Here is a 12,476-nt window from a genome sequence, read left to right on the forward strand (position 1 = left end):
GTATTATTGTGATATTTCTGAAAAATCTGAAAAGAAGAATGCTACGATGTTTAATTTTGTTCACTGTGTAGGAAGGAATATGAGTGTAAGGAGGTGGATCTGGAGTCTCTACAACTGTACAGAGGTGCACAAAAATAACAATAACACCTAAAAGTGCACTATTTAGTTTTAAGACAGACATTTTAATTAGAAGTAAAAGATCTTCACTGGCTGATTTTTATGCCTAACCAACGAAATAAACAAAATGCCTTTGTTTTCATGATGAATAAACAAACTGACCTTATTGGAAAACAGAATTTCATTCTGCTTTACTATATCATGTTCCCTTAAAAGTGAAAAGGGAACCAGGTGACCTGAAAGACAAAAGTCAAACAGTCAAACATCCGCATCGGGTTATTTACAGGATATTATCATATGTGTATTATTAACATGTTATCAATATGTCTATACATATATACTGACTGTATGCAAACCATCTTGGGTTTATAACCCTAAAAAACCTGTTATCTAAACCTCTAAACAGACAAATTAGAGATTATAGCTGATGTAGAGGTATTATAATGACTGTATATTCAAATGAGTACTCATATAATTCATAACTCAACTTAATGTAGCTTTCAAAACATTGCTACAAACAAAAAATACAATTGAAACATTGAAAAGAGGACAAAGTAACACAGTTTCTTTATAAATATGTATAAAACAAGCTAGTAGGCCTAATGATGATAGCAAAATTGGTTAAAAGTACATTAGTGATAGAAACAAATACATTTTGGCATAATTCAAAGTAAGATGTACTCTGTGATTAACCCTTTCTAATAACATATGGAATAATTAGTAAGCATTTCATCTCTAAACTAAAATATAAGAGGCTCAATGTACTTAATTGTCAGTGGACAAAACAACAAGACAAAAAAAATCCTCCATAATAGGCTTTATAATGCACTTTTTCACTTTATAATATGTATTTTATAGACTATAGCCTGAATACATAATACTCATAAGAGGCTATACTCTGTGATTAACTCTTTTTAATATGATATTGAATAATTAGTAAACATTTAGTATTTAATCTAAAATATAATACAATTAATTATTGTTGGATGAAACAACATAATGAAAGTTCGCAATAATGCACATTTTCACTTGATGGTTTGTATTGTGAAGACTATCGCCTGAAAATATAATATCAATAGCAGGATATTGTTAAAAACCCTTTTTAATAAGATATTTAATAATTAGTAAGCATTTTGTCTCTAAAGTAAAACATATCAAGGTACTTAATTGTTAACAAAACAACAACACGATAAAAATCCTCTAAAATACACTTTACAATGCATTTTTCACGTAATGGTAAGTATATACAGCCCGAAGATATCATATTCATAAGGTACAATAGGCCTGTAGGCATCAGCCATTATGTGTAGCCTGGGGAAAAGTGATCAACCTCCCGCTAAGCCTGGGTATCTTTAGATATAATCGGACGACGGGTTGAGGAAGTGACATGGGCACTTATTGTCTAGATGTGTGACCTTTGTGGAGGAGGATTAGAGGATCCCCCTTCAACCAAACTGAATCCGCTGTGAGCCCGACACAACCGCCCGTGAGCCCCGCTAGTGCTACCCGGAAATATTACAAGGGCCGGAAAGGACCAATGTTAAGAGAGCACACGTCACTCACTTTTACCCAAAAATATTATCACCGACCACCCAAAATTTTCTCGGCCGTCGAAACCTCTTAGCAAAAGCTCTCTGTCCGCACAAGTTTGTCGTAATCAAATGGGAAGGAGGCGGCTGCGCTATCCGTCGGCGTTGGTTTCTGCGGGGAACGGTGTAAGCTTTCACCCAGCTCAGCATCAGTGAAAATGGCTCTGGCTAACGACTGGAAAACAGCACGCAGAAATGGAAGCGGACGATAGCTAGCTAGGCGGTTAGAAGAAGGCGTGACAGGCCTCATCCATCTGCAACTGTGCTCTGCAACTGGATGCGTAGGTAAACATTTGCCGAATATAGGTTACGCAGATGTATATGCTAACGCTAGCATCGTAATGTTAACTGTAGTCGGCGTGCTTTTAATATTGTGGCTTGGACGGATGGCTAACGTTAGCAACGGCGGTTATGTGGTTTTTCTAGACTGCGTGAGGCACCGAGTAGCCGAACACGCCGAGCCAGTGTAAAAAAATATGATGCTAAGGAGAACCGTGAAGTTTTTCATGCAAGCGCGTCCAATGTTTTCCTTTTTTTTTCCTCTTCAAAATGCTAGCCAATACTATTTCAGGATGCTACCTCGAGTGCATCCGTTATTACTTGCGCCTGTAAGGATTTCAGCTAATGTTTACATTGTGCAGCGGGTGTGTTACTGATGTTAATGTGAGCATTTTTATTTTTTCTTGCTCTTCTTCGCAGGGTTGGTGATTTACATTAAAATGAGACGCGGCCAAAAATGCGATAGATTATCTCCCTCATCTGCCAGGGGAACTCACTTACTCCCCGCTACGTTCATCGCATCGATTAGAGGAAAAGGTAAGATTTGAAGAGGTGAGCAAAATGAGATTCACAGTGAGCGATCCTGCCCTAGTCAATCCACTTTCAGCCTTTTCACAAGAAGAATAACAATGGGTAATTTCAACTTTAACAAATTGCCTGTAGTCATGCAGTTAAAGAATCATGCATAAGGCGAAAGTTAAAATTTCTAGTCTGCCTTCTTTAGCTATGAGAAGTGTATTTATGTACTTAAATAGCAGATTTAGCTTATTGTTAATGTTAGTTGGGAGTAAGATTGGATATGATTCAACTTCATTGTTGCTGCACATGGTGGGTGAAAGTACAAAAACAGCTTTGTATCTGACCAGATGGTGCAAACAGTAACAAAGTGCTATACATATAAATAAACATGATTTAATGCACAGAGTGAATCACAAACAAAATGCAATATGTGCCGTATGAATGGATGTAACTTGTTATCTACAGGTCGGTCATCTGTTGAAACACAACTGAAAATGTGTAATTACGCCTAGGTGATTGCCTACTACTAGCATTCCTCTGAGAACATTTATGAAAGAAAAGACAAATCCCATAATATTCTGTAGTTTTTACATTATGCCGACTGATTTTGGGCCAATAATTTAACTTAGAGTTGTTTAATGACCTGATTAGTTCTATACCTTTGTAACTATCTGATAACAAACAACCTCATTTCAAAAAATGAAATGAGAAAAGTCAACAGTGCAAGTATGGTGAACGTTAGGGCAGGAAAATGTGCTCACCTCAGTTCTAAACAAGGACGGAATGTAAGTAATTAACTTTTTTTTGCAGGACAGGTTGACCTGCATTTTAAAACATTTAGTAATGCCCTTTGATTTGCAGTCCCACAGTACTGACCAATGAATAGTCTCATATTCGAAAGGAAACAGGTTTCCCCCAATTTAAGGTATGCAGAAATGTGACAGAAAGATTCTTAGGGCCGAGTAACATCTTAAACTGAATGGAAATTAAACTATATTTGATACATTTTTATAATCAACCCATTTTAATGACTGCAGGTAAGTTGTGACATGCATTGTGTAGTTTTTTTTGGATGTGATAGTGGATCTTCTGTTAACACAAAATGCAGACTAGAAAAACTCTTCAGGCACCTTGTGGTATTAATTACTATTTAATAATTCCAGATGGGGTAGACCGATTATCAGCATTTTTCCAATTATCAGTATTCGTGATTTTTCTAGCATATTGTCAATTGAATGAACTGATTTAAAATGTCCTGCCCATAACACTATGTGATTGGTAAAACATCCCAATTAATAGCCTAAAAACACTGAATAATCTGAATCTGCAAAGTAGTATCTAAATTTATGAAATTAATTAAAATGGAGAGGAAGTCCAAAGTTGCAGAAAATGGAAATAGTCACAGTACCTGAAAACTGTACTGAAGATCAGTTCTTGAGAAAATTGTACTTAGGTTTATTTGATCCCTGATTGTATGAAATTTTCATTTTTACAGCAAATGTAAATCGGTCTCATATATGCATATCGGTCAACCCCTAATTCCTAACAGCCTGTGAAATGTGCACGTGAAGTGGTGAAATTAAGCATTGATGCCACCTGTGTAAGTATTACGGGATAGCACCCAAATCAGTTATATACCCAGACTTACATTTAACCAAAAGCGAGGCATCTGCTGTCTATTGTGGTTTTTCATGCAATGCTGCCGCACCCTTCTATGTTCTGTCTTTACCTCTTCCTTAATAAACATTTTGGACTTGCAGAAATAGCTACATATACACTCTAGTGTATATGTCATCTGAGGGGACACAAATACAGTGTGAGATGTTGTATATTAAAGAACTTCCGCACGTTCTAAGGGTTAAAGGGTTAGGTAAGCCAGTATGTAACATTGGTGGAAATTAGGTCAATGCATCATTTCACCACGAACTCAACTTTTTGACTGAGGCCTTTTATGAACAGCATTCTCACTGTGTAGACAGTAAGAATGTTGAAATTGTGCCTCCTTCCAGCAGAACCACATCATGGTAAGTTATTACAAAATATAAGAGATTGCATATGTTTATTAGCCGCTAGTGGCTGTAAAAGTAAAATGATCTGGCAAGAGATTTCTTCAGCTTAGATAAATGGAAAATGTTAAAGAAGAAAAACAAAATTCAGTGTGACTAGTAATTGAATTGTACATTGGTCACATTTCTCACTTAAATTTAGGGGCTAATTGGCGCACAATAAAAAAAAAACATTTGGTAGGAATATTACAACATGAATAAGAAACAAGTGATAACTCTCACTTAATATATCAAGTGGCATAAATATTGTGACGTCATATCCCCTAATGTGGGCCATTGACAAAAATCTCTATGTTTTGTAATGTTACAACACAGACTTTGGTTTCTGTCCATATAGATTCACTTTAATAGATGGGACACATTGTTATAAGTTAAATTATTAATGGACAGTAGGTTAAAATTGTATTCAGAATTATGTTCCTGTTCCCCTCTATGACTATCATCCCTTTTTGAATTTTGTTTTTTCCAGCTGTAGGAACTTCTTGGCTGAACACGGATGAGGAATCTTGCTTAGATGAATGAAAATGTCAACGCAATAACTCGCAAAGGAAACAAGAAGAAGTCATTTGAACTGCTTCTCACTTTAAACTATTCTAAGCAATTTTGAAAAAAGGTGGAACTCATCTACCTGTTAAAAAGACACTTTTACCCTTTGATCATAAACTCATCTTCCTGGCTACCCCACTCATTTTGGAAGTAGAGTGTGGGCAGTGGATGATCAACAGGGAGTAGCAGCACCAGAAGTAAACTATCTGGAGAGACGAACTTTATATTTAAGACGTCCAAGTAGTTTTGGAATATATAGTATCATAGCCTCACCCTTTGGGTAAAGTTTGACTGTCACCAGTCAGCGGTCGGATCATTGTTTCTGCTCCTAGCGCTGGAGGTTTGGCCCCCGCACCCCCATGTGCCAGTGAGTGGGAAATGTTCCAATTTGGAAAATACAATCTGGACATTATAGAGATGTTAAGTGGGCACCAGGCCCACCAATTCAAAGGCCTTGGTTTAGATCGACAACTACAGCATCAACAGCAAGTGCAACTTCACCAGCATCAACTCCAGCAGCAGCAGCAGCAGCAGGCTGAGTCTTCTGGAGCTCTTCTGTCTGGACTTGGCTTGGGCCCCCTGCAGGGGTCTAGAGGTAACGCCTTTTCTGATTCTGCCTCCATTTTTGCCAAGATGAGTGCCCCTCCTCCCCCACCTTTACAACAACAGCCTTCCTCATCTCAGAGCTCTCGTTCAAAGTCAAGCAAGATGAGCAGCAGCAGCTCAAGCCATTCTTCAGGCTACCCACAGTTCCTGCGCTCTTTCCACCCGTCTGAGGCAGCACTAGCACAGGAGCAGTTACATCCAGGTGTAGGCCGTTTTGAGCACTTTGCTGGGGGAAGTAGCAGTAGTGGGAGCGCTGGGGGATTAGGAGGATTAGTAACATCAGCACCTCCACCCCCTCCTCCTCTGCATCCCGGCCTCTCTGTCCCCCAAGCATCATCTGGTCCCTCCTCTTCCTCACCTTCCCCTTCAACCTCTGTGGCCACCTCTAATAATCCTCCTAGCAGCAGTGCAGTTAGTTCATTGGGACACCAGTTGGTTGGGGCCCAGTCTGATGCACGGAGTCTTCACCAACAATTTAGTTGCATGTTAGCTGCAAATCAGTATTTCCTTTCTGGGGTACCTGCTAATGCTAGTTTAGAGCAGTTTCTTGTTCAACAGGGAACACATAACCACTTAGGGATTGGGTTAAGTCAGACAGGTGGGGAACCTAGTACTAGTCTTGCTTCACCGCCTGCTTTGCATTCTTCTCACTCACATGGCCACTCCACTCCCCAGCCACAGCAGGGCCCACAGCAGCCTCCCCAGCAGCAACAGCTTCCACCTCACACCCTTTCTCATCCTCACACTCATTCTCATCCTCACCACCCGCTCCATCCAGGCTCCCAGCCCTCATCACTGAGTGGCTTTGACTTCCAGGGCATCCCTGTACTCTCATCAAATCAAATAGCTTCTCTGATGCAACAGGAAGCAGGTTTGCCCCTACCTTTGCCACTCCATTTATCTTTATCTAAGGAAGATGGCAAAGGGGAAAGCAGTGGAGGCGGAAGTAGTAGTAGCGGTAGCAGTAGCAGTAGAAGGAAGAAAGCTATGGCTGGCTATTTGCCACAGAGAAAATCTGATAATGCTAGCAATAGCGCCAGCAACCATGGCCACAGCAGCCATAGTGGTAATCCCAGCACTACTAGTAATGGTGGAGGGCTTAGTCATGGTCAGCCCCCAGCTTTAATTGGGAGTGGGGTTGGTATGTCAAATATGGGTGGTGACCCATCATCCCTTCTTGCCTCATCATCTTCATCATCATCTGTAGTTTCTTCCTCCTCCTCCTCTGCTCCCTCTTCCACTGCTGCCTCAGTACTAGTTACTAATGATTCTCACCTTTCTAAATCTGATAACCAGAGCTCAATGCAGCCCAACCCCACAGACTCTGATTCAGAGCCCATTTATAGCTGTGGAGATTGTGGAAAAAGCTTCCCTCACCTTTCAAGCCTTCGTAGGCATATGCGCATGCATGAGCCAACTGCAGCAGGTACTAGCAATACTAGCACTACTGGCCCAAACCCTGTTCATATTAAAACACAGCCTGACCCAAGCCTTCCCCATTCGACCCAAGAAACACAGCCCCCACCCAATTCATGTCCTAGCCCAGACAAAATATTTCATTGCCCTGATTGTGGCAAAGGCTTTAAGAAAAAAGGGCATCTCCTGCAACATGGTGTTATACACTCTTCAGCCCGCCCATATGGCTGCTCCACCTGCTCTCGGGCTTTTAATCGTAGAGAGTCACTGACACGCCATGAGAAGATACATGAGGAAAAGCCATTCCGATGTCCTGCCTGTGGTCGTGCCTTCCGTGAGAGCACCTCTCTACTCAACCATGCTGCCTCAGGCACCTGCGGCAAGCCAGGTAGGGGACCCAAACAAAGGGGCAGCAAGACAGGAACTGATGGTGAGGACAGGGTTGGGGGAGGGGGTGGAGGAGGAGGTAACGGAGGAGGGGGAACTTATCAGAGCAATAGAGGGGTTATATATGGGAAAACTGAGGAAGAAGATGGTGTAATCATTGTGGGGGAAGGAGAACCAAAATCAGGTTTAGGATGTGATGGTCTGTTTCAGTCTGGAAGGGGAGGGAATTCAAATGACAGGGACAGAACAGATGGTAAATACCCCACTGACTACTCTCGGAATCGTTACACAGGCTACCATGACGACCACCGTTCTCAAGGTAATCCATCTCCATGCTACTCTGGTGCCTCCCCCTGTGGAAGTGGGATGGCGGGCCCAGCTCTGAGAAAGGCACCCTTGGCCCCAACACTGCATCCACACTCACAGAGCCACAGCCAGCACCACCATCCGCAGCAACAGCCACATCTGCCCCTTTCTTCTCTACTGGATGACTCAGAGGATGATGTCACTAGCTCTGTCAATAATGCAATCTCTGCTATAACAGCGGCTAGTAACAGTGGAAATAGAGGGGATGATAGGGGAGACATCATAGGAGGTCTTCTAGGTGGTCTTGGTTTAGGTCCTCTGGGCTCACCATCATCAACATCTGGTATGGATAAGAATTTCAGAGGTGTGGGGAGCCAGGAGGCTATGAGCAGCAACCCACAGAATCCTGCTGCCAAACCAAAACGTCCCCGCAAACCAAGAGCTAAGAAAGATCCTGCACCTGGTGGACCCCAGGCCCCCAAACGTAGGCAATACACCCCCAGAATGGGTCCCAGTGGGCTACCACGCACTCACCTCTGCAGTGTCTGTGGTAAGGGATTTGCACGTCGCGAAACCCTACGCAGGCATGACCGCATCCATACTGGAGAAAAGCCCCATCACTGCACTGTTTGTGGAAAGTATTTTAGAGAAGCTTTCCACCTCAGCAAGCATCAAACAGTCCACTCTGGGGCAAAGAATTACAAATGCAGCATCTGTGGGAAAGAGTTTGGTTACTCCCAGAGCCTCAGGAGGCATAGCAAACTCCACCAGAAAGGGGAGATGGAAGAGGTGCCCACAACACCAGCTGCGGAGAACCTTAACAGCTTTAACCCAAACCCTCAATGTAGCGTGGCCCAAGACAGGAGCCAAAACCAAGCACCAAGCACCTCCTCCTATTACTACTCTCAAGACGTCAAGCCTCAAGACACCAACCCCCAGCCACAACCGCCTCCACCCCCGACCCAACCACAGCCCCCAACTCCTCCTCGACTCTACACTTGTGCTATATGTTGGAAGTCGTTCCGCCATCACTTCCATCTGACTGCCCATCACCAGACGGTTCATGAAAATGGAGGTGAAAAGCTCTTCTGCTGTGAGGTGTGTGGGAAAGCATTTGCTTACTCTAATAGCCTCACTCGACATAGGCAGTCGCAGCACGGAATGACCCGCACTGAACCGTCTAACCCACAAGAAGGTAGCAGTGGGTCTGGAGACAACAGAGGTGGGAGTGATGTTAATCAGTCAGCATCAGAGAGTGAGGCTGCCACCAATGCCCTGCTACAGATGGCTCCTTCTGCAGAAGCCCATGGAGGGCAGGGTCTTAGTGTTGTTACTCATGGCCACCAACAGCCACCCCCACAACCACCAGCTGGTTACTCTCCTCTCTTTTATGATGCAGCCCATTCTTCAGCCTCTAGTGCTCCATCTTATTCGCAGCCTCTGCCTCCAAACTCAACGATCATGGCCCCCCAGCACCCTCATTCCCCAGCCGGGGTGAAAGGAGAGCACATATATCCAGCTGGATCCCGTAGCCGTACGCTTCACACCACCGCCCCATTCCAGCCCCTCACGGAACTGCCCTCCACTGAACATCATCATCTGCATCATCATCTTCATCACTCCCACCATCATTCTCATCATCAGTCAGGTACCCAGCCCCACCAACACCTTGACTGCAGCATCCAGTTATCACAGGATGACATGAGGCGACACAAGAAGAAAAAAAAAAAGTCCAACAGGAAAGATTGGAGGGAAAATAGATGGCAATCCCAAGATTTAGTCAGATTCGATGGAAGCAGAAAGAAGAGAAAGATAAGTTGTACAATAAGAGGGCAGTCGAATAAAAAACAAGGCTCTCTTCGTTTGACAATTAGGCGAGGAGGAGGATCAGGTGGTGGTGGGTATAAGCTTGTCAACACTGGGGGGATGAAGGTGCAGATCCTGTCGTCTCTCAAAGTCCCTGTGAAACGCTTTGGCTGTCCTATGTGCCCCAATTCTGTGTTTTCCCGTAAAGCGGGACTGCTAGTCCACATGGCAGTAAAACACCCACAAAAAGCCTCGACCACTCAGGAGCGACTAAGGTGCAGCGTATGTGGGAAGCAGTCCCACAGGCCTTTGGCAGCCTTCATCCATCGGGCTTCCCATCGTGCCAAGGGGACTTTCTCCTGCCGACGCTGCTCCACTCGCTTCTGGAATGCAACACTTCTCCACAGGCACAAGGTATCCTGCCGCCGCAAGGCTAAAGGACTGCAGCGAGGAGATGCTAAGAGGCTGAAGCTTTCAAAGAGGCCAGGAGAGAGACAGACCCAGGAGGGTGAGGGGGAGATACCATACCTACAGGGACCATACAGATATTGAACATCCTGGTATCGAAAACAGAGTGGTTTACAAGAGGGATATTTCATTTCTAAAATGGGAAGGTGTGAAAAAAAGGGACTTGAAAAGGCACATGCTGCCTTTAGGAGAATTTGCCTCATGTCTCCGTTGACATCTACTCTGCTGACTATTAGAATGAGTGTGTTAACAACTACTGTAGAGCATCCTATAAGATATCACCAGAAATTCTTCCAGATTATATTGGAAGGTGTTTTCAAAGACGTGACTGTTTCCATAGGTTCATTAACCCCTTAAGTGCATTGACACTATGCTTGGCTGACACTGTGCAGTTAATAGACAAGTTTAGGTGAAATGACCTGCTAATGTATCTCTCTTCCCCATAACTAGAATCCCTGCTACACCTCTTGCTGTATGATAAACGTCTCTGCCGTGTACTTTGTCTTGTTGTTGTTCACTTAAAGGCTCTGAGGATTTTTTAAAAATGTAAAGTGCATTTATTAGGAGTAGGGACAGGGGGACAAAGACCTTTGTTGATAGTTTGTCAGTGCATGTTTGTTCTCTGGTCAAGTTTTTTGCTGAGGTTGTGAAATCACTCCTACAGTATGTGATGGTTTATTCAGTATATCCCCAAAAGTTTGTAGTGTTAAACTTGATTTGAAAGTTGCTCTATATTCCCTAGTGGTTGAATCAAATATAGATAAAATGTCAAAGTTGCTGGTAATTAGCATTACAAGGATCCCTCTCCTGCCAAAATGAAGAAACTTACAAAAAGCCTTGCTTAGTATGTTCACTTTACTTCATTTATTTGAGATATTACTAGCTTTTATACCAAGAGATTGAAAACAGGTTAAACAAGTGGACTGTAACACATGTTTATCTCATGTTATTTGTATGCTCTTTTTAGCAGTGATTATTTCTACAGTACTTCACGGTGTGTTAAAGACAAGGACCTATCATAATAGAAACAAATGTAATATTCCATGTATTTATGTGTGTAACCCAATCAGTCTTCATGCCAATCTTATACTTAACCCCTTCTACCTTTTAATTTTTGCTGAGTTGCAATCATATTCTTACTGTCAAGCCTTGTTTTTTTTTCTTCTAAAGAAAAATAAGTTTTTAGTACATCATGTCACTTTATTCACATCTGAAATGTTCATACCCCTGTCAAGCCTTGTTTTTTTTTCTTCTAAAGAAATGATAGTTTTAGTAGATTTCTATCACTTTATTTACTGAGAAGTCAGTAGTTGATTATATTTCAGCAATGAATAAAACTTAAGTGTAACCATTTGTTTTCCTTTCATTTCTCATTCAAAAATTCACTTACTGCAATATCCAGAAGAAAGTATAAATTGCTAGTGATTGAATATGAGTAAGTTGTAACTGTAACCAAAGTCAGTATTGAAGTTTTACGATTAGATTCAGCTTTATGTCCTGTGTGAATTACATGGATTTCAGGATGTAGTTGATATACCAATACATTTCAATAAAGTATTTAGGATTTCCAATGTTATTGGCCAGATTACTCAACGGTAGTAATTGTTTTCGATAGTTAAAAATTGCAGCATATTATCACCATGCTTGAAATAAATGGCTGGGTAGAACCTCTAACTCCTAGCTCCACAAGATGGCAGTAGGCAACTCATTTATTTATACTGTACTCTTGGCCTGGTGTGGATGAGTGTGGCAGTCACATGGATTTTGCACTGATAGGGGGGTGGACTGGAGAGGCTGTGTGTTGTGTGACTGAATTATGCGTCTGTCTTCTGTTTACTACAAGATTAATGCCTCAAGTAAACAAAATGTACCACTCAGTAATCCCACCAAATGTTTAGAAATGTGGTTCAATTCAGAATTTGACATTTTACTGCATATCATTTTGCATCTTTGTTAACTGTAAATTCAGGACACCAAATTGTTAACGACAACCCCAATTCTGTGATTACAAATGAATGATATGCTGGAAAGAGTTGCTCCGCTAAATAATTTGATATCTATGTGACTGTCACCAACCACAATATCCTGTGAGGGATGTTGTTGGTATCACATGTTAAAGTAATTTTAAAGTCACAAGGTTGTGCATTTGCATTCAGACTGGTGTTAAAAACCATCTGTTATGCCTGATTATTCACACTGACTGCTGTTTTGAGGTGGGGAGACAGGTGGACTTCCACATGGGTAGATTCATTTGAAAGAAAAACAAAGGTTCTCAGGACAGTTAACTGAATTTGACAGCACTGTTACATTATTTATTAGTCATTCTCGCTCCATTATTCACTAGAGCTTTGAGTTGCAGTCTGTCAGCCAC

The 12,476-nt window shown here is 42.1% G+C and overlaps 1 protein-coding gene across 5 annotated transcripts; it reads left to right on the forward strand.

Moving 5' to 3' along the window:
- The first annotated feature begins 1,425 nt into the window (after positions 1 to 1,425).
- LOC115567949 (zinc finger protein 865) lies at positions 1,426 to 11,458 on the forward strand. Of its 5 annotated transcripts, none has more exons than XM_030394905.1 (4): positions 1,426 to 1,991; positions 2,406 to 2,537; positions 5,040 to 5,711; positions 7,818 to 11,458. In XM_030394905.1, the coding sequence occupies exons 3-4, from the start codon at positions 5,495 to 5,497 to the stop codon at positions 10,187 to 10,189; spliced, it is 2,589 nt and encodes an 862-aa protein (XP_030250765.1). In that variant the 5' UTR covers positions 1,426 to 1,991; positions 2,406 to 2,537; positions 5,040 to 5,494; the 3' UTR covers positions 10,190 to 11,458. The 5 variants fall into 5 exon arrangements, with proteins under 5 accessions (XP_030250765.1, XP_030250764.1, XP_030250766.1 ...); XM_030394904.1 differs by having other exon boundaries at positions 2,406 to 2,522; XM_030394906.1 differs by having other exon boundaries at positions 1,426 to 1,987; positions 2,406 to 2,522.
- Positions 11,459 to 12,476: the final 1,018 nt, after the last annotated feature.

Source organism: Sparus aurata, chromosome 17 (genome assembly GCF_900880675.1).
Source record: "Sparus aurata chromosome 17, fSpaAur1.1, whole genome shotgun sequence".
Lineage (NCBI taxonomy): Eukaryota > Metazoa > Chordata > Actinopteri > Spariformes > Sparidae > Sparus > Sparus aurata.

Coding starts and splice junctions, on each gene's coding strand:
- LOC115567949 (XM_030394905.1), top strand. CDS start 5,495: ATGTTCCAATTTGGAAAATACAATCTGGACATTATAGAGATGTTAAGT. Junction 5,712..7,817: donor CCCCCTGCAGGGGTCTAGAG/GTAACGCCTTTT, acceptor ATCGTTACACAG/GCTACCATGACGACCACCGT.